This window comes from Amphiura filiformis, chromosome 10, assembly GCF_039555335.1.
Source record: "Amphiura filiformis chromosome 10, Afil_fr2py, whole genome shotgun sequence".
Lineage (NCBI taxonomy): Eukaryota > Metazoa > Echinodermata > Ophiuroidea > Amphilepidida > Amphiuridae > Amphiura > Amphiura filiformis.
Genome location: NC_092637.1, coordinates 21419180 through 21442750, shown reverse-complemented (window position 1 = coordinate 21442750; position 23571 = coordinate 21419180). Strand labels below are relative to the sequence as shown.

General features: G+C 37.8%; 1 protein-coding gene across 1 annotated transcript; it reads left to right on the top strand.

The window, feature by feature from the left end:
* Positions 1-271: 271 nt before the first annotated feature.
* Positions 272-13569, top strand: LOC140162642 (uncharacterized). The gene is made up of 9 exons (XM_072185919.1): positions 272-2273; positions 2953-3243; positions 4625-4903; positions 5191-5436; positions 6566-6835; positions 8166-8423; positions 9716-9964; positions 10792-11025; positions 11817-13569. Exons 1-9 carry the CDS (start codon positions 332-334, stop codon positions 11822-11824), a joined length of 3777 nt encoding a protein of 1258 aa, XP_072042020.1. The 5' UTR covers positions 272-331; the 3' UTR covers positions 11825-13569.
* The last annotated feature ends 10002 nt before the right edge of the window (positions 13570-23571 follow it).

Genomic DNA, 23571 nt, shown 5'->3' with positions numbered 1-23571 from the left:
AAGCACAGCCCAATTATTGAGTACTGCAGATACATCAAGCATAGCCGAATTATTGAGTACTGCAGATACATCAAGCACAGCCGAATTATTGAGTAAATCAAGCACAGCCGAAGTATTGAGTACTGCAGATACATCAAGCACAGCCGAATCATTCAGTACCACAGATACATCGAGCACAGTCGAATTATTGAGTACCGCAGATACACCAAGTACAGTCGAATTATTGAGTACCGCAGATACCTCAAGCACAGCCAAATTATTAAGTACCACAGATACAACAATCACAGCCGAATTATTGAGTACTGCAGACACATCAATCACATCCGAATTAATGAGTACCGCAGAAACATTAAGTACAGCCGAACTATTGCTTACCACAGATACGTCAAGTACAGCAGATATATCAAGTACCATCGATGCATTAAGTACAGCCGAATTATTTATTACCGGTGATACTTTAGGAACAACGGAGATATTGAGTTCTACAGAGAAATTGCGTACACCATACCTACCGGGTGCCACATATACATCAAGTACAGCCGAACGATTGAGTACCACAGATACATCAAGTACAGCCGAACTATTGAGTACCACGGATACATTAAGTACATCCGAAATAATGAGTACCATGGAAACATCAAGTACAGTCGAATTATTTAGTACCGCAGATACGTCAATAACAACAAAGATATTGAGTTCTACAGACGCATTACATACAACAAGCATACTGGGTACCACAAATCAACCAAGTACAGCCGATTTATTGAGTACCGCAGAGATATCAAGTACAGCCGAATTATTGAGTACCGCAGATATATCAAGTACAGCCGCATTATTGAGTACCGCTGATACATTAAGTACAGCCGAATTATTCAGCACTGCAGATGCGTCAATTACAGCTGAACTATTGCGTACCACCGATACGTCAAGTACAGTCGAATTATTGCGTACCACAGATGTATCAAGTACAGCCGAATTATTGAGTACCGCAGATACCTCAAGTACAGCCGAACTAATGCGTACCACAGATACGTCCAGTACAACCGAAATATTGGGTAGAACAGATACATCAAGTACAGCCGAACTATTGAGTACCGCAGACACATCAAGTACAGCCGAACTATTGGGCAGTACCCATACATCACGTACAGCCGAATTCCTCAGTACCGCAGACACATTAAGTACAGCCGAACTATTGCGTACCACAGATACACCAAGTACAGCCGAACTATTGGGAAGTACCCATACATCATTGAGTACAGCCGATATATCAAGCACGACCGAATTATTGGGTAGCACAGATACATCAAGCACAGCCGAACTATTGCCTACCCAAGATATATCAAGTACAGCAGAATTATCAAGTACCATGGATACATTAAGTACAGTCGAATTATTTAGTACCGTAGATACACCAGAAGCAACAGAGACATTGAGTTCTACAGACAAATTAGGTACAACATACGTACCGGGTACCACAGAGACATCAAGTACAGCAGAACAATTGCGTACCCAAGAAATATCAAGTACAGCAGAATTATCAAGTACCATGAATACATTAAGTACAGCCGAATTATTTAGTACCGGAGATACACCAGAAGCATCAGAGACATTGAGTTCTACAGACAAATTAGGTACAACATACCTACCGGGTACCACCGATACATCAAGTACAGCCGAACTGTTGGGTACAACTGAAACGTTCCGATCAACAAAACAATCGCGCAAAACAGAAGCTATACACACAACGGAAGGACCGGGAACCACAAAGATATCAAGTACAGCAGAACTATTGGGTACTACAGAAACGTTCAGTTCAACACAGCAATCGCGCAAAACAGATACTATGCACACAACAGAAGACCCGGGTACCACAGAAGCTATACACACAACGGAAGAACTGGGTACCGCAAAGATATCAAGTACAGCCGAACTGTTGGGTACTACAAAACCACCAGGTATAACGGAGAAAGTAGGAACAACCGAGTTGTTGGTTACCACGGAGTCATCAAGAACATCAATACAACCACCAACACCAAAAACAACCCGTCTGCCTCAATCAAAAACAACAACAGCAGCAGCAACAACGTCATTTGATACAACAGAACTATTGGCTACTACAGGAAAATCAAGTACAACAGGACTATCGGACGCCACTGAGACATCTAGTACAGCTGAAGTGTTCAATGCCACTGACGTTACGAGAAGAACAGAAGTATTGAGCTCTACTGAAACAGTAGAAACTGAAACTGTTGGTACCACCGAAGTATCAGGTATGATATAGATCTGGAAAATTTGGGATCTGCCTTTTTGAAAGTAGTTTTACAATTTTGATGCTCAAAATTGCGTGTTAATTTTGTAATACATCTGTTAAGAATTTGTTCGCGATAGGAGTTTAATTTAGCGGAGCAACCTTCCTGATATATGTCGTTCAAACATGATGGTTTGCGGAATCCAAGTTTTCACTAATTCTTTATTACAAGTTCGATATAATTTTTAGGTACTATAGTAAATCAAAATTATAATTAGTAGTATTATTGAAGATATTCTTGAAGATATTCACCAGGACTGTTCATAGTAGATTAGTAGTTAGTAGTATTATTACTTAATACTGTCAATATATTTTAATATGATCATTATTATTAAAGTGTGTTCAATTTACTTTTTTATTGTCATGTTTTTATTCAATATTTGACAAAGTATAGCGATAAATAAAATAATGCTAAATATGGTCAGACCCAAAAGTTTTTAACTTCCATTTAACAAAGTTGATGATAAACACTCAATTCTGTTCGAATTTAGTCGTTTCCCACAACATGTTTCTAAAAAGCTGTAGAACGTCCGGCACGTCTGTTACCATAAACCATAAACTTTTTTGTTAATAATAATAATTTGCCTGCAAATGTTGAGCGAGGAATTTGTGTTGAAGCATAAATGTTTTATCTTTATTAGATCCAATAATTATAATTTTCGAAGGAAAGCTGGTAGCTTATGAGATACCTTTTCCAATATTGTGGACCTGGTCACTAGCGGATCCAGTAGGCGGCTTTCAGATAGAATATAAATTGCTTGGTACTGATACGTGGAAGGTCGCGTATGCTGGAGCAAACGATAGAGCGGTTAACTTGGAAGAGTTGGTGGAGCGAGAAAAGTATGACGTGCGGATATCAGTTCTTCCCTACTACACCACTTTCGCCCCCATTACTGAGTTGCCTTCAACAACAACAGCATCAACAACAACAGGTTTGTATTGGTTTATTTATCGGTCCGTTTAATGTAAAAAATAATAAGAAGCAGGTATAATATTTCCATATTTTGAGACGTTATTTCATATTTAGATGAGTAATTCTTTCAAAAATTGAAAAATAATAATAACCTGCTCAAAATGTCGAAAATTTTACATTCTAGCACGATCATTTGTGGTCACGGAAGAAGAATAAAGAAAACAACTTTACAAAAGCAGACGCACTTATATCAAGTTTTTTGGGCCATTTGGACTCGTAGGTTTTAGAATACGAATCCGTGTTATTAATTATAACAAAAATTGACACAGTCATACCTAATGTTAATGCTTAACGGCTAGAAGACGTTAAGGTGGTACTACACCCCTTGATAAATTTGTGACTATTTTTGCATTTTTCTCAAAAAATAATAACACGCTGGCATCAAAAGTTATGTATATTAAGGGCAATGAATCCAGTTACCACACTAGACTTTCAGTGACTCAAGACAAGCGGTTTATGATAGAAAAAGAGGTACCGCTAGAATCTTAACATATATAATGAACCACTTGTCTTGAATCACTGAAATTTTAGTGAAGTAATTGGATTCGTTGCCCCTATAATATACATAACTTTTGTTACCAGTGTATAGTTATTTTGTGAGAACAATGCCAATTAGTCACAACATTTATCAGGGGGTGTAAGACCACCTTAAGGTATAAACATTTGAGTCACTGTAATGAAGCAATTATATAGCATGGCAGTTTTAATGTTGAACTCCTGTTGAGTAGGCGGATGACTTAGGAATCAAATTTTCACAAGCCCAACGGCAAAAGTGCGACACTGTCTAATTTGCATGGCAGATTGAACCCTCTATTGTGTTTATTCATTTATATGGCGAATCTAGGCCAATCAAATCAAGTAAATCACCACAACTGTAACAGCATCCATTTTGCATGCATCTATCTCCCAACACCTAACACAAAAACATATCAAAGTCCCCCAAAATCCAACTAGACGCCTCAATTTCTAGAAAGCCGACGCGTCTGCTGTACCTGTGAACCTAATCTGAGTCTCATGACTTCCAAGAATAAGCCAATCAATTTAAGGAAAAGCAGGGCTTTCACTAATTGTAACAGCAAACATTTAGTCACCATTTATTTAAAAAAACTATATTAAAGAATACATCAAAAGTCCCCTAAAGTCCAATTAGTAGGGCGGAACCGGGTGAAACCGGCTGTTGAATTTTGAAGCCGTCCCTTTACATGAATAGCTATGAATCGTAAATGGGCCCAGTAAACGTGCAGAATTGATACCCCAACCTTTTGATACCCCAGAATTGATACCCCTCCTCAGATCTATCGATTTTGACCATCGTTACTATTGATATTTACTTTTTAAAGATCCAAACGTTATATACGAAGGATGGATACACTACTATGGTGATTTACTCCGGGTGATCTGGTCATGGCCAAGTACGTCTCCAGTAGACAGTTTTAAGATTGAATATAAACTAACTGGGACTGATACTTGGACTGTCGAATTTACTATGGCAGATGAAAGACTGTTTATTTTCCAGGGGATACCGGAAGGAATGTATAATATACGAATTTCTGTCGTTCTGCCTCTTACCACAACCGTTCCAACAACATTCCCTACCACAACCGTGCCAGCAATACCTGGTATGTGTAATTTAAATAACGGTTATAAGGATGACTTTTATCAATAATAATAATAATATGGGCATCTCCTTTAAGACTACCAAGTGACAGGTGATTAAAAGCTTACCAATCTAATTTACTCTACAAGGGTAAAACTATTTAGGGACATACAAATATTCATAGCAATGATGATGAAATGATGTCGAATTTTTAATGTTGTATTTTAATATGGTTGTCATTATTATTATTGTTATTGTTAATTTATTAGCATAAGCACTTAAATTACAGTTATTTATTTCCTTTGAAAGATCAAAATGTTCTATATGAAGGATGGCTAAGGAGTTACGGAGATTCACTATGTGTGAAGTGGACATGGCCAATCGAGATTCCTGTAGCTGGCTTTAAGATTGAATATAAATCCACTGGTACTGATGCCTGGAATATCGTAAATGCCGAGTCAGATGAAAGAATGAAAGAAATACCACTGTTAATGAGAGGAGAGGCGTACGATGTACGAATCTCTATCATTCCGAAAATAAGTGGCCCGACACAAGGTATTTAAAGTTATTAATTTACACATATATATTAGTGTCTAGTCTCTTTGGTATGTGGCATCGTTTTGGTGGGCTATCGTCTTAGTGGCCTCCCAAAATCGACCTGGAAGAAGTTTTAAGGCATGACTTATCCTTTGCCATCACCGATATATTGCTTATTCACTTGCTTAGGTCGACTCTGGTAGTAGGACCCCCGTAACGGCTCTCAAATCTGCGATATCCAGCATACAATAATTAACCAGGTCCTGCTGTCATGCATATACACTTTTCTTAAATTCACTACGATAATATTTCTTTTTATTCTACACCTTAAGTCTTTTGATAAACGAATCTCTAAGAATAATATTAAGATTAGATTAAATTCATTGCAAACAAGTTTTCCTGATGTTTTTCTAGTATTTCACAATCGAGGCTACGATCATGTATTAATCCTAGTTTCTTTCATTAGAGCAAGGTGTCAAGCACAGAATGAATCTGCTTATCATTTCTTAGGGGCGGCTTCAAAACTCTACTGGTCGGAACCGATGAGCAACCGCGGTTGAGATTAGAAGCCGTCCCTTATTATTCAGCCAAGTCATATTCACATCACTGTACTGACACATTTCACACCAATTGCCGCCTTCATTTACCTTTGCTAAACTAGGCATATTTACCTCAATGTTTAACACAATATTCTCAACATCTTGAGGGTTATTATTAATACCTCTTCCATATTAATTCATACATCCGTAATCGCACAGAGCTTCTAAAGTCACTAAAAGTACATTAATGGACAACGGAGGGCAACGTGGATTGCCGTACGCCCACAACTTTCCTATATACTCGATCACTCAATACACCGTAGTCTATCAGGCCTTGAGCTCATGCGATATTCATCGATCACACGATCATCTCAAAACGAGGTTCAACCCGCAAAATGCGTGCTGTGTGCGCGTGCGCCTAACGCGTACGCTTTGCAAAAGTCTTCTGACGCGTTGCTAGAAAAGTGCGAAAAACAAAAATGCACATTTTGCGCATGAGTTTGCAGGGAAAACCTCGTTTTGACAGCAAGATGGTGAATCCGTGCAAAGGGCAAATAGTGACAACTTCCGTAAAATGACTATTCGTATTGTAACGCTCTTTTTATTAGATCCTATTATATTAGAAGGATGGATGATAGCGTATGAGACACCATTTCTAATAATGTGGACTTGGCGTTCCACGGATCCAGTAGGCGGCTTTAAGGTCCAATATAGATTGTTTGGGACTGCTACCTGGAATGTCACGTATGCGGAAGCAGATGAGAGAGCAGTAAACTTGGAGGAATTAATGGAAGGAGAAAAGTATGACGTGCTAGTCTCCGTTGTTCCCTACTTCACCACTGTCTCCCCAACAACGGAGTTACCGTCGACAACAACAGGTTTGTAATAGAAGACTTAAGAAACAAGTAGTTTCTTCTGGTCGATATTTTAAGACAAATTATTTTCGGTATTGGTATTGTATTTTATTTTATTTTATTTTATCACATATTGTGGCCAAATTTCATGTACAATTACAAAGCAATTATACGTATTAAAAAGATTGAACACTTTAAGACATCAAAACAAATTGCACAAAAAATATTAACTTTTATCAAATATTAGGGAGCACGGTGGCCGAGCGGAACGGGCTACGACTCATAATCGGAAGGTTGCGGGTTCGAGCCCCGGCGACGCCATCGTGTTGTGCCCTTGAGTAAGGCACTTTATCTCGATTACTCCTCTCCACCCAGGTGTGAAATGGGGAGCTGTTATGAATACTGTCCATTGAGCGCCGCCCAAAGGTATGAGCATGCCTTGGGCATTGTATGGCAGCTGACATATTCTAACGACGGCGGAATAAATGTAAAGCGCTTTGGTACCGGTACATGTTCACATGTGAAAGGCGCTGTATAAATACCAACATTTAACATTTTATTGCACATGTTTTGGAAAAAATTCAAAATACATTAAATTTCAAAACAATTATAATAGATATTGCCAATAAAGAATCAAAAATTATAACAGCTGCACCAGACCATAAAAACAGCATTCATTGTACTGAAGAACAATCCTAAGAGGAGATTACTGATTTAAAAGATCAGCAAAATATGGGATAGGATTCAGTCGAAAGCGCTCGGTCCTGGCACAGAATTTGGAAAAAGTGTGGGAATTACGCAAATTGCGACCATGGCTCTGAAGTCGGGTAGGAGGGATTAATGACTGTGTTCGTTCATTTCTAGGCAGCCCTTCAGCAAACCTACGACAGTGTTGCACCCTCCTATCAGACAGGGAGTCAAGTTTACATATGAACTGTAATCTCCTCCCAGGATTTTTCTACAGGCTCTTTTTGAATAGACTGAAGGTCTTTGGATTGCTTAATTGAAATACTAGAATGCCACACAACACTAGCGTACTCAAGAATCAGTTTAACTTAACCTAGTCCGGTATCTACGGGGAGTTAACGATGACACCTCCCCCCTCACAGGACTCTACCAAACCAACTTTTTAAATTTTGCTGTAATTTAACATGTACTTGGCTTTACAATCATGCAAAAAGTAGAAATTCGAGAAAATTGAGGGCGTCGTCGTGGAGCAAATCACACATTATGGTTTAAACTTAGAGTGGATGAACCGAACGGAACTGATGCAAAAAGTAAAGGAGGGATCTTAGCCAACTTTGCTCAACCACCACAAATAAAGTTCGATCTGTTTGCTTTTCCCTTCTCAAAGGTACATACATTATTTATGAAGGATGGATATATTGCTATGATGGTTCGTTCGTTGCTCATTGGGCATGGCCAAGAGACATTCCAGTAGATGGGTTTTTAATTAAATATAAATTAACTAGGTCTTCTACGTGGAATATCGAGTATGCTACAGCAAGTCAAAGGATGTTAACTATAGTAGGGACGAGAGGAATGTATGATGTACAGATATGTATCGCTCGGCACATTAGCACAACCGCACCACCATTAGTAGCGACGCCAGGTAGGTAAAATGTAGCTGCACCTTTATGTACAGATATGTATCGCTCGGCACATTACGCCCTGATTTGGTAAAATGATCGAACTTGAAATTAAAATTGCTGTTTCGAGAAAAAGAGCTTTTAAGTTTGAACACTTGACGTTTTTCTTTCTGAATAAAATAAATTATGAAACAGATCTTATGTCTTAGAAAATATAAAAATCTCATTATTTGGAGACATGGTGGTGATTTTAGGATGTCACCAATGGAAAGAGCGCCCTCACAATACCCATGATATGGATTTATCTCAAAATATCCAAATTTCAAGTTAGATCGTTTTACCAAATCAGGGCCGACTAGCACAACCGCCCCACCATTAGTAGCGACGCCAGGTAGGTAAAATGTAGCTGCACATGTATGTCCTTGGCCGGAGTGGTGGTCTACATTGAGTCTCGCTAGCATTTCTTACGATAGCAGTTCGAGTAAACTTACGAATGCACGATGTTATGTACTAATTACCAGCATAACTAAAATACATTATTGTGAATTCTTGACTCTTGACTATTAAATGCATAATGTGTGCATTTTAAATATTTGAGAAATAGGTATGTGCACAAAAATGTCTACTCTCTTACGCAGGCAAAGATTGAAAATAGTTTAGGGTCTTTATTTTGTCTTTATTTAAGAAGAGAGCCAAACACAAAGATAAGAATTCAATAGGAGGATAAGATTGATAATAAAAATGGAGGTTCATTTCGTGACAGAGACTGAAGCTGAGAATAACAATAACTTAATAAAGAATATGATTTTATTTGGCGGGTGCTTATTTCTTTATATCAGATAGTGAAACAGAGGGGAATAATAACTTAGTAAAGAAATTGAGAATAGGGTCTTTCTTTCAGATCAGATGATCAGAGAGCCAAACGGGGAGAAACAATAAGTGAAGACATGAGCGCAAGAAAACCGTTAGTCCTCTTGGCCCCTCAACATGTATACACTAAAGCTGCGTGTAGTTTCGTATAGTTCAGTAATGTTTTATACATGTTCAGGGGCCAAAACAAATCTTTCACAACCTTTCATGATGTATTCAACCTGGAACATGTATTAAACATTATAAAACCCAAAGAAACTATACGTAACTTTAGTATATACATGTTGAGGGGCCAAGTGGAGTTACGGTCTTCTTGCGCTCAGGTCTTCAAGTTACAAAATTCTTTTTCATTCAACCATCCTCTCTGTTTGGCTGTCTGTTTCAAAACAGACGATATTTGTTTTGATATATTTTTTAAATTATTTTTGTTCGTTTCCTTTTACAGATCCGACTGTCTTATATGAAGGATGGGTGAGGAATTTTGATGATACGTTTTTGGTGGAGTGGACGTGGCCAATTGAGTCTCCAGTAGGTGGTTTTCAGATTGAATATAGATTATCTGGGACTGATCCGTGGTGTATTGTGTTTGCCACGGCAGATGCAAGAATGATAACGTTGCAAGGGGTGATGAGAGGAGATGTGTTTTTACGGATCTCGACCATTTCGCTTAATGCCATAACAGACCCGATACCAGGTAAATACAATTGTTATAGATATGCCATAGGGTGACCTTGGTCTAACGCAATTTCTGTGATTCTGATGGTTTTCTTTTCTTGTGTGGTCCATTAGTTTTTCTTGAAGTCTACCAGGTCATAAAAATGTGCAAAGAATGGATATGACTAAAATAATTAGATAATGGGAAAAAAAGTAGAAAACTACTATTAAACAAAACAATAGAAAGGATCTTGCAGATAAACTGCCCTTCGACTGAGACATGCAGCAAAATATTCAAAGATCAAAAATTACTTTGGTCTCGGCTCCACAGGTCACATACCCAAATGTATCATGTGGTATCTCTACAAATAAAGCAGCCTCGTGGCCCTAAGTCATATACATGAGCTCAATTAGCTTATATGCCAAATCTTATCCAAAATATATCGACATTTATACCAAAATGTGGCAAATTTCATGAGGAACCAAAGTGTATCTACATGGGGGGTCAAAATGCCAAATTTGCAAAGCATGAGTACTGTATCTTTATTTTTTTGATTAGGCTGGTTTTGAATTAGCTGATTAGCATGCTCAAATTTTCAGTTCGGTTATTTATTCAAAATAATGAAAGCTTAGACCTACATTGTAACAATTGGGTGCTTTTTATTTGCAGTACTTTAAAGAAGGCGGTCTAGGGATTAAGGGGTGTTATACTGGGTTAATGGATATGGGTGTCATGGTGGGTTGAGGTGTCATGGTTGATTTATTTGTGTCATGGTGGGTTAGGGGTGTTAAGGTGAACGTCACGGGCATAGATATTCGTGTTTGTTCAAACGCAGCTGTGCCATCTAGGCTTTTTTTCTTTTACAGGCACGACCCAGCTAGTTTCAAAGACGATCCAATCCCCTAGTGATGTTATCACTATATATTGGACATGGCCACAGGAACAAAACGACGAAATTGCGGGTTTTCTCATCCAGTATAAGATCAAAGGGTCTAGTGATGCAATGACCACAAAGACAGCTGCTCCAGAAGACCGACAATTAACATTACCGGGAATAACGCCGGAAACAGAATACTTGCTTACAGTGCAAGCTATTTCAGGTCAGTATAAAGTTCCATGTTTGTTTATTTGTTATTTTGTTTTTTATTCTACTGCCCCCATTTCCTAGTCTGTCTTTAAATAGGTCTGATGTAACTAAAGCATGCAAACTCTAAACTAAATGTTGATTCTAATATTCTACAGTTTTAAATCCAATATAATTATACAATACATTTTACTGTTTAATTATTTTAATCATCCTATGCACGATATAGCCAATGAGTGAGCTAGGTGATGCTCCGGTGTCCGTTGTGATGTTCGAGGCAGGTAACGCTTGAAGCAGCGAGTCTATCAAGGGGCGTAAGCTTTCATGTTTGGGGGGGGATTCGGTGCAAAGACGAAAACAATTACTGCTATGTATTGCTTTTCCCCTTGACATGCGATGGGAAACATATTTGTGGCAACAACTTCACTGACATTAATTAATGTCATATTATATTATGTAATAAGAGCATGCAGAAAAGAAGAGAGGATATCATTGCATGTAGCGGTTGACCTCTCCTCCGCGATAACAATATGTTGAGGATGAAATAAGAACACGACCGGCGGTCGACAGCCGGTTCCAGCCGGTTACGTTCGGTTGGAGCCAGTTTCTATTCTAAACAACGGAACGCGATTCAACCGCCGACCGGAACCGCCGGTCAACCACCGGTCGAGTTCTGATTTCATCCCTTGAATAAAACCAACAGGTTGCTTCGTCTTTTCTCTTGCATTGCAAGAAACAATATGGTAACTTTTTGTTATTAATCCCCAGTTGTCTCTTTTCCTGTTAATTTATTTGGTCGTATTACAGGTCACTAAACGTAATAGCAACTTGTGATGAAACATCTAATAACTTTGCAATACTCAGCAGCTGAATAATTGAATTGTTACCAAGAATAGCAGTACACGACTGGCGCAACCTTACCCTGAAAGAATGTACCGTTTGAAACATTGATTTGTGGGAATTTAAATACCCGAATCAAACATACTTTATGTATTTGCACATTTAAAAGGGCATTTCGTGATCCACAGCCTCACCCCCACTTTTTTCAAAAATCGTTGAGATTTTCATACCACTGGAAACCTTTGGAAATTGGAAATTTGGGTATAAGCTGTTTTTGTGGATATCTACTGAAAAATGTCATAAAAAGAGAATGCTAGGATCACGAAATCCTCCTTTAAACAGCTTTTGTATATTTTTTTGAATTTTGAATTTTCAATCTGTTCACGGATCCAAATATCAATCAATGATATGTTTCATGCACTGGGCATGATACCTTTTATGGTTTTCCATTATGTTATAGAAAATTCAACACCTGTATAATTATAAGACTAGAAATGCATATCTGGTGTACATCTAAAGTTACTATGGGTCAAAATCTGCCGATGTTAAGTGCGATTTGTGGCTGAACCACTCTAGGGAGCCCTAACATTCTGCAGGGGGTCTAGAAATTTTTCTTTTTTTGAACTGCTCATAGACATTGGCACATGTTTAATCCATTCTGAACATAATTAGGACCTATAAGTGCTCTGTGACATTATCATGGGTTCTTCAAAATAAAAAGTATTTGGATTCAGCAGTACGAAGTACCGATTTTGCCCCCCAAAGCCCAACGAAAGTCAGAAATGTATCTTTTTGGCATTAGGCATTTCAGAGACAGCCAGTGAGTGACCACATTCAACAAGAGGGTCACAAATTATTCAATTAAGAAGAAAATGCTCATCAAACAGAGCACTTTGTCATTTGGAGCCTTTAAATTCCCATTTTTGGTCAGTTCGCCAAACCTTGACGGCCCGCCATTCGCAATCGAAATGGAATTCGAATTGTTTTCTTGTGACCTCACCTAGGGATCCACGAAAGGTACCCTGAAATAATGCGTCAAATACCCGTGAAAGTAGGCACGGACCCGCAAATGTCCTACGGAACGGGTCCGCATGACCCGTAAAAATTGAGCCAAGCAAAGAGCATAAAATCCTAGTTTTGTTGTTCAACTGGAAAATTTGGCTGACATGATACGTCCAGCTCCCTGAGTACACTTTCATTCTTGTTTCTGAGTACACTTTCATTCTATTTTCCCATCAAGTTTTCAACCCGTGTTTTCAAGTTTCTAAAATTTACATACCGTGATCGCTGTAACTAATTCTCTCTCTTAAAATTTCGGGGTCGGAAACTTGAAAATTAGTGAGGCTGCTCCTGGCGGAATTTAATATCTCACATATAAAAGTATATTTAAACGTGTAAAATGCGTGATAAAATGTGTAAAATGCGTAAAAAAAGAGTATCTTAAATGTACCCGTGTTAGAAAATTATATAATAGACAAGATTTATTTGTCCTAATTGTGATTTGTTAATATGTATTATCTCAATTGTGGTATTTCTTATCAATGTAATCAGGAAAAACACCAAATGTAATCTAATACAAGCCTAGAATATATACTCAGAAAGTATTATTTGTTTTTAAAAATATTTTTTTTAAGATGGAAAAGTGTGTTATTTGTATGCTTTAATTTTGTCTGAGCCATTTGACACCTCATCTGTCACATATTAACACCAGAACTACGAAGGAGGGTGGCGGGGGTAGGGGGGGGGGGCGGGGTTAATATTTCATCTTTCATAAAGAAATGCGAGTCTTTACGCCCAAACATGTGTTTGAAATGGTAATTTTCTTTTATATTTAGGCGAAAATTTGGAAAAAATGTTGCCTATAACATAATTCCCCAAATTTACAAGAGGGCGCTCACAGTGGCGTAGCAAGCGGGGGGACATGGTGGACGAAGTCTATGGGCCTCGAGGCTTCGGGGCCCCGAGCACTAAAGCGAAAATGATTAATTAAGGGCTGATAATGGAGATGTTAAATGCAAGGCTGGGTTTAGCATTGGGCCAGCTGGGCCCGGGATTTTTTGGTGCATTTCCTGCGCTTCGCGTGCATTCAAATAACAAAATTCGTGTTGATTTGGGGCTAAAATAGTCTGGAATTGAATTAAAAAAAATGTTAGCCCCCCTCTACAATGCATCCGCATTATACGTAAACCAAAACTTGGCCACTGACTGAGTGCACAATCATGTCTTCCTCGGCACGTGAGCACGTGAATTTTGACCTGGTCCAGGGCCCCAAAAAGGTAAATCCCGCCCTGATCAAAAGGGCCGTACTGCTCCTTGTCCATGGGCCCCGGAGGCTCTTGCTACGCCCCTGGGCGCTCACATTATAACGTCATAGCGACATTATGGTGAGGGAACATTTTGGTATAGAGGAGACTTGTAGCTATAGGACCTACATTTAGTACCAAATACTAAAAGTATAATGGTATATGACGTTTATAATTGAGAATTAGACCCACCCCTTCGTCAAAATTATGACTTGCTGTCAATAAGACGAAAGAAATACGTGACAGATTCAGGGTATGAAATACAAGTAGTATTTGAAGTTACAAAAACCTTTGACACCCCACATGACCCTCCATCATGGCGCCGTATTCGTCTATGTGTTTGCATTTATGTTCTCAAGTAAAATAAAACACCAATCCGCACTAATCAGACAGAATGTTACTTGGCTCCCAGCGTGAATTATTGATTTTATGGAGGTAAAGAAATACACAGTTGACTACGACTGTGTGCAAGCCATGCACCAATACGCTCCAAATATTTACGGTAATTCTGACTAATGGTCACATGTTGACATATCATGTGTTCGGGAAATCACGTGGCAACATACAGGGTGTCCCAGGATGATTTGTACCGTGTTTACAAAAATAACTAAAAATAGAAGACGGGCAGTGTATCTATTTGTGATACCAGCATTATAATGTTGGACATGTCTCCTACTTATTCTGTTAATTTCAGCACGCTACCTTTATTTGTTTTGGCGTGGCATGCAATAATGTAAAATCGATGAAAAACGACTCGCATACCTTTGAAAAATGGCACGATACGATTAAATGAAGAACGTGGGATGTTTGGTACAGCATTTCGACGACAACTACTGTTGGGGTTGCGCCTTAAAGCTTGCCGGACAGCTGCAATGTTCGCTCTAGTTCTTACAGTCTTACGAGCACCTGAAGCTTCACTCTGCCGATTCCTGACAGTTCCGTGCTCGTCAAACTTCTTTACGTTATACACTATCGTCTAATGAATCTTCTTTGCGTCTCAACATAGCTGCCGGTTTGCCAGTAAGTTTTGAAAGAAATCCACGCTGCTGTACAGTAAATTGAGGAGCCGTCTTTTCTGTACCACAACCAGTTCGATCTCTGCAAGCATTTCAAATGACATGGACCTCACACCACAATAACTATATTTAAAACTACAGCCAAAGAGAGAATGGGATTAGGCCACAAATCCTTAATTTCATATAATGATTGCTTTGTAACGTCATAAATAATAGATAGATATCGGCTATTTAGTGGAAATATGAACAGGGCACAACATAAAATACCTGCATAACTTTTTCCAAATAACTTTGTGCTGAACGGTTAGTAATGTTACAGATTTTCAAAATAGGTTGCGTTGTCAAAACTTAGAATTCACCATTTTTACGCAATCTTCTATAACTTCTACTAGAAACGTCCAATTTTTAAAATCTAAAAAATCTTATAAAGCTAAATATATGTAGAACTTAAAATGCAAAACAATATGACCATTTAACATACCCTTCATACCTAAAAAATTCCATCTTTCCCGGTATAGATCATTCTGGGTCACCCTGTATTAAGATTTCAGGCTTGTTTACTTGTTAAATTGTCATTTGTATTCTTGATTATTTATCTTTGTTAATTAACGTATCTTTTAAATGCTGATAAATCGAGGTTGCCTGCCCATATATCTGTTAAATTCAATGTTTTATGAATATAATTCTATCACGCAGAGGGTGTCACACAGCATAATTTCACACCACCCGACTTAGCTAGATTTCGGAGCTCTGCACTTCAAATTCACGTAAATTTCAAAGTGTATATAAACATCTCAAAAAAGTAACTAACCTCCCTTAAATAATGACCATTTTTCAAATCTGTAAAATGCGTTGGAAGCAGAATTTATTTCTGCGCATTTTGAGACCTCATTTGATACGATAGCGCAGAAAACAATTAAACACCGGTCAATTTAATGTAGTGAGGTCCAGATTTGAAAGTTGCACTTACCACGTTGCTTACAACAATACAAAAACACTCAGATATCATTACACAGATTTCTTTCCATTATACTGAATACAGATCAATAGAATTTACTGCAACTTTCAAATCTTGGGTTAGTCACTTATTTAGTCAATTGCTACAAATTGCCACAAGGAGGGGGGGTTAATTACTTTTTTTGAGATGTTTACTTAATATATTTAATATGATGCTCATTTCGTTTTGTTATTAACAGACTGGTATACAAATATACTAGCTTATTACCTTATTATACAGAAAGGGGATTTATACACATTGCCTCATTTCAAATATATAGTTTTAGTTTTGGTTTTGGTTTTGGTCACGTGGTTTCCTATTGTCCTGCCTAACCACTTGAATCATAAGATATCGAACTCATTGTTTCTACCTTTTGTTTAAAACCGAACATTTGTGTCAGTCAGTTTCGGTTTTGGTTTCAGTTTCTTATAAGTGGTGTGGATCGTAAAATTATTTGATTTGAAGTTACCTACTCTAAGTATACAAAAGAAATGTTTAAATTTCGCAGTGCAATATTCACGAGCAGAGAAGTCGAACAAAGCAGTCTACATTTGAAAGCATTGATTTAGTTTGAAAGCATTGACTTGAGACTACGAATTAGCCTAAGCTGATTTCACTGTGAAAATATATAGACCATCGAAATATTTCCACAGACATTACAATAGGCACTTGACAGATTATGACTTCAGTGTTATAAACACTATTATACACAACTCTATTTATGTGCATGTCGCATGACGGAAGATCAATATCATAGAAAGCTGGTTTAAACTAACTTTTATTCAATTTATTTATTGGAGAATAGAGAGAGAGAGAGATAGAAGAGATCGCCAGGGAAAGAGGGTATGTGTGTGTGAGGGGGAGGGGGTAAGGGTAAGGGAGAAAGAGAAACAGCCCTCTGGAAGAGCATTGGAAGTGGGAAGGAAGGAGGGGGAGAGGGGGCTCAAGAGTGGAGTGGAATAATAGGGAAGAGTCGATATCGAGTGTGGGGAGGGGGGAGGGAGGAGGTTATATATATGTGGCGGAGGGAACATAAAGAGGTATGGGTTGTGCTTTCCGGGGAATAATCTAATTCATAATCAAATCATCTACATCATCATGCATCGTTTATATATCAGACAAATAAACAAAACACCCCCACCCCACCCCTCAATATATGCACATGATGTCTATGCATAACTTATCAACTCGGGTGTAATTTTATGGTGTCATGGAAGTGTGCCACATACGGCAGAGAGCATCAAAAGTCGTCCGCGTTGATAGATATCGATAATGAAAATGTTAGCACAATAGGCTATTATATACGTATGGTTATAGGCCATTATACGTTTGATTATATATACCCTCTTGTGTCCTCCCAGCACAATAGTGTTATGATTGCATACCAGTTCATCTCCACATTTTAATCCCTTGATTTTTGGTTTCTGAACAATAGAGAAACCAAAACTATATATTTGAAATGAGGGATTCACTCAGCAATTTGACATGCCTGGTGCATCGAGCCATTCTCCGTCTGCATAACATGACTACCACTCTCTATAAGTCATGGCGCACATTTGAATAACAATACGCTATTTACATATCAATGCGCCTCATGCTAATTAAGGTTGCCACTTCAATGAGGTCTGTTTTGTTACAAGTGCATTTCAATTCTGATGAACACTTATTGGTAATTATGTTCAGTAAATATCGCCTCAAACCTCAATAAATTTGACAATATCAGAATTAAGTTGCTGAAATTCAGAATTTTACCACCACAAAAATTAAACTTAGTCTCCTTAAATCCGCCATTTTAGGCTAATTCACTACATTATGAGTGCCATAATGTAAACTAATGGAACGCACATTTTCTGTTAAAAAGTATTTTACACTATCTCCCGACACACCCCAATTTGTACTTAGCCCGTGCTGTTTATGCAGACCCCTTCCAGACCAGTCTTGAAATTATGCGAAAAAATTCTATATTAAATGGCAAGTCTGTATTTTTCCTGATCGCCCCTGCTGGCTACTATATTTCTCTATTTTAGAGGGGCATTTAACATGACAGGAGGCGCTGTTTCACGCTATTAATTTATCTCAGAGGGTACTCTTTTGTACTTGTATTTGTATTTTATTTTCACTCATAAAATCGTGGCCAATGGGCAAATTACATGTGATTTGCATATTAAAAACAATCAGAAAGATTTCTAATCAACATTGATATCAAAAGCAAACAATTTCAGATTACATATTTATGAAAATACTGCAAAAAGTAAATGTCAATAAAACCAAAATTATTCCCCTCCCAAATGCAACACATGTGAGGTACAAATTAGATAAACTGGAAGAGGGAAAACGCATACATGCTTCTTATTTTATATATAGAAACCTGCACAGGAATGGGATGGGGCTATCCCCATATTTCTTGGTTCTATATTTGAATTCCTGATAGACTCTTGTTTGTCGTAATCTCATACTATGGGTACCACTATCGATAGGGAATCAACTAGAGTATCTGACTTGGAACATTCAACAGCAAACTTGGCACAAAGTTACTCTATAAGGGAACACAAATATATGCTAAACCGTTGTCTTACTGAGGCATTTTTACACGAACATCGCAATGGGGTTGTTGCAACGGTGAAATGAAACGAATAGATGTTGCGAATGACAATGATATTATGGTAAATAATAGCCGCAAGGTTAGACTTATGTTCATATCAAATGTAACCCCGTCCCTGGGTACCCGGGATAGCCAGGGATTTGGTGTTTAAAAGTTCATGTCCCAAGTAAACACCTGACCCGTCCCGGGCGAAATTGTCATGCGGGTTCAAAATTCGGCAGGTATGTCTTCAATGGGCTGCCGAGCTTTGGATGGAATTCTAAATGCTTCAAAGGTAGGCCTATTCATGCTATTTGTGTGTTCCATTGAAAATACGGCAGTTACTTACCTTGTTGCGGAAACTCTAAAATAGGAAGCAGCGTGGCACACTGGTTAAGGTATTTGCCTTTGGTGCGAGAGGTTCCGGGTTCAATTCCCCGCAGGACCAAAAAAATCTCCGCTCTCCCCGTGGTTCATCAGGTGATCAAGGGGAAGATGATCCATGATAAAGACCTCGTTTACAGGCGGTTCCGATCAGGGTAACGCCCGATTGTCGGCTACATTTGCATGTCCTGTAAAAATACCCCGACCAGCTATCTACGGCGACCCCCTTCGTTCACAAGGTCACTTGTACCTGGCCGAAGTTTCGTCAGCGTTATCTCCTAGATTTCAGCTCTTAATGCCTAGATATGCCCGACATGAAAAAGGTCTAATAATAACGATAAAGTTTTATAAATCTGTATAATAACATAAGACATTGTCAATTTTTATATCAAACACCTATAATTATATTTTAAGAAGAAAAAACATGTTGCGGTGAATGTAAAGAAAAATATAGCTCGAGAATTGATAAACAAAACATGTACACTACCTGGCCAGTAAAATAGTCTTCCATATGGCCAAGCACGATGGCTGAAGCAGTCGATCGATGTCAGAAAAGTATCACGGATTCATTTATTATCACGGTCGATTTTATTTTTGGGCGAGAAATGCGGAGCATTTCTCGCCCTTTGCGCTGGGTTTTGACATACATATTGGTCACAGCGTTGCAGAAAATATTCGTGCTGTCTATATACTCGGGAAATTACAGAGGCGATAGTGTTCATGAAAATTTGTAATTATTACTTCATTTTGATATCTAATCAGTGCTATAATGTCATTTTAGGCAGCAATGTGTTTGTATTAAAAGAAATAATAAAACCTGTTGTTGTAGAACTAGAATTACTTGTATGCAAATCCGAAAGTTGCAACAGATTATTTTCATTTCTTTGTTTGTCAAGCATGATTGCCAGTTTTTACGTAACGTTGGGCGCAAGGTACATTTTCTACCACTAGGGCGTAAACAGATTAAGTTACCGTGCCAACTGATAGTCGGTCACCAAATTAACTATTCACACACCGATTTTATTTGTCAACCTCACAGTCAATTAATTTATGTCAACATGCGGTCCTTTTTCGCCAGATAAGAGCTAGCTGTCTAATTCGGAGATCGTCTTTGTTTGCTAAAGATATTTAAGGGAACAAACCAAAATATCGATGACGTCCTATAAACGAATTCGTTTAGGGGGGAGGGGGTAAAATACTCGATTACGTTTGTACAAAAACATCGGTCTGAAGAATGTGTCATTATTATTATTATGTCAAAACTTTTAACATTTCATTATTACGTTTCTGGTAGGGAGGGAGGGGGTCGTCTGAGAAACGAAACTAGTTACGTTTATAGGACGTCATCGATCTTTTGGTTTGTTCCCATACTGGGTACTAGCATTGGTTTGAATTACTTTGCGGAACTTTTTACGGTGAAAATATATACAAGACCTGATATTCGATTTGTAAGAAAACGAGAGAATGTTTGGCCGTTTCAACGAATGAAAACGAGTGAGAATTTCAAAAGTTATGGTTTGAAGGAAATATGACATTAAAAGTTATATGCCAGGCCTATAATTATTTCCACAGCATATCAACGAATAAAATCTATGGTTTATAATCAGGCTTTCTTACATTTGCAGACCTCCTGGAGACCAGCACAGCATGAGATGCGAGTGTATTGATATTACATGATTAAAACATAGACCCTATTTCCAGGGTCTATGATTAAAACCTTTATGGACGTAAAAGTCAAAGTAACAATATTCTATATCCTGTATCGTTTTATGGATAAAAATGACTCAAAATGTCATTAATGAAATAATTGATTTCTTAAACATCAGTTTTGTTTTTGAACGGGAAAAATCCGATTCAATTTCAGGGCCTATCTATGATATGGCCATAATTTATACATGTAGGCCCATTGAACAATATACCCCATTTGACATGTATTATAAATAGGTAGGTAAACAAATGAATTATTGTATAATTCTATCAATTATAACTGATAAAATGACTAAAGTGAATCCACCTTTTTTTATTTGATCATGTTGATTATTAAATAATTATTATGGCATTCAACAAAATGATTGAAGAGAACTATAGAATTCATAGCTTCGCCGGAGTATCGGACTAACAACCAACACATTCAAAAAGTTTAAAAGTTAAGATTGGAGCATGGAAGTAAGAGACATCCTTACTTCCATGATTGGAGTGAGCAGTATTTATAATTTTATAATGTGCTAGAGTAAGTATACATTGCGAATTAATATAAAATTAATGTGCATGTATAAGGCAAGTAGAATGGCAGTTTTTAGCCAATTAGCTAAAAGCTGCAGTGTATTTCTTAATATTAATAATGAGCTAAGGGTAGCCTAAAAGGCAGAAAAGCACAAAAAGACAGAACAATGTGGAGTAATGAATTAAAGAGTTGACAGGAAGTTATAGGAGTTAATGTTTGGTTTGCTTTTTCTGTGTGCATGTTCTCATCATTGATGGTTTGGTGGACTGTCATGAAACATGATGGATCCTAAAAAAGCGTGATACTGAAAATGCCTTCCACCCAAACTAATTACAAGACCTCTTCTGCATTGAAGCTGGCTTTCCCTTTTAAAGGGAATTTTTATTGAGATCGCATGCAAACATTGAACATCTCATTTACATAATAATGAACTCATGTCTGTGAGCCCATTTTAATGACCATTATCTTATTTACATAATGGTTTTGGATTCAATGTTTAATTGGCTTAGTCCTCTAAATATTTTACCGGTGGTGGAGGGCTTTTTTGTTGTGTAGTCCTACAAAGGTGGGGTGACTAAAAAGTAGCCTGCTGGTACATGTTTTACCGTACAGTCCTATGGTCCGGGCCTATGGTGTAGGTTTTTTAAAAATTTTTTGTCCTAATTTGATTGCTCTCCTTGGTCTCTTCGTCATTTAGATAACTTCCAACACCAACCTTCGTAGTTTAATTCTTTCAATCAAAATTTCACTCCTCTGCTAATGATGACAAGTGAAAATCGAAGTAATACTGCAATATGGAACTACACCTTTATCTTGACAGTTCATTGGCTCGCCCTATTCCTTTTAAAGGAATTTTTATTTAGTGTAGGTCTAATCATTTAAAGCTTTGCTATCAGCCGGATGGTTTAAAACTTTAAAACAATAGCAGGCCCGTGTTTGCACTTGCATGTTAAGCCAGTGTGGTCTGGCTAAGTTGCCCTACTACTACAGATTTGTAAACAACGCCCATGATTTTGTTTTCGGAATCGGATTATGAACATTAACAATGTGACGACTCAGTGAATTATTAATATCCATGGCCCATAAATTGTAGATCCTTTTAGCAAACCACGGCAATGTCCCCGCCCAATTTCCCTGGGTTTTGGCCAACGTCAATTCTTATACCAGTCTCGGCCAACACCCGGCACCCCCGGAATAAATATTGAGTCAAATCACACGATGTCAAGTTCAGGGCTCATCCCCAGGTACCCAGGGTCCGGGGTTGCAATTGACAGGTGCATTACCGCGAGCAAGAATATAACTTCACGCAGCCTGGTATATACATAGTGTATAGTTGACCGATTCAATTGATTACTCTCAAATGCACAACAGATTACCTATACTTCGTAACAAATTAAGTGTATATTATTGCCTCCTAAATCGCACGCATAGTTTGGAAATAGGAATTACATAAAGACCGTGTGGCACATATTGAAATCACGTTCGCTGTGCTTATGCTATCATTATTATCAGTGCAATGAATATTGTAGTGTAACTACATGTATATTAAGCTTCACCACGTAAGTCAGCGTTAAGACACAGGTAAGATGTTACCTTTAAAAACATTATCTTATGCAAGGCACAGTCATTAAATCGGTCGCTAATTGCTAAACTATCGTAACCATTTAATCTTTTAATTTTTTGTAAAAATTAAAAGAAACCCGGTTTACAAATGTCTCATTATTATATCTTACTATGTAATGCAAGTTATATGATTCGTTTACACGTTTAATAAATGAAGACCTGAGCCCAAGAAGACCGTAAGTCCACTTGGCCCCTCAACATGTATACACAAAAGTTACGCATAGTTTCTTAGGGTTTTATAATGTTTAATACATGTTCCAGGGTGAAAACTTCATGAAAGGTTGTGAAAGATTTGTTTTGCACCCTGAACATGTATAAAACATTACCAAACTATACGAAACTTTAGTGTATGACACATAACTATAATTTTGATATTTGGCCCCATTTATTCGAAATAGGCCTTTTGTATATTTTGGTGCAGATGGTTATGTCTCAATAATAAGGGATTTTCCTTTCATTAACCCAGAGTTCGCACGCTTTGCTTGTTTATCGGTACTGCGGTCCTTGTTATCTGTCCTGGTTTTTTGCATAGTTCTTAATCCCTTTGTAAGATGATTTTTGTATCCATTCATATTTATTTGTATTTTGTTTTGA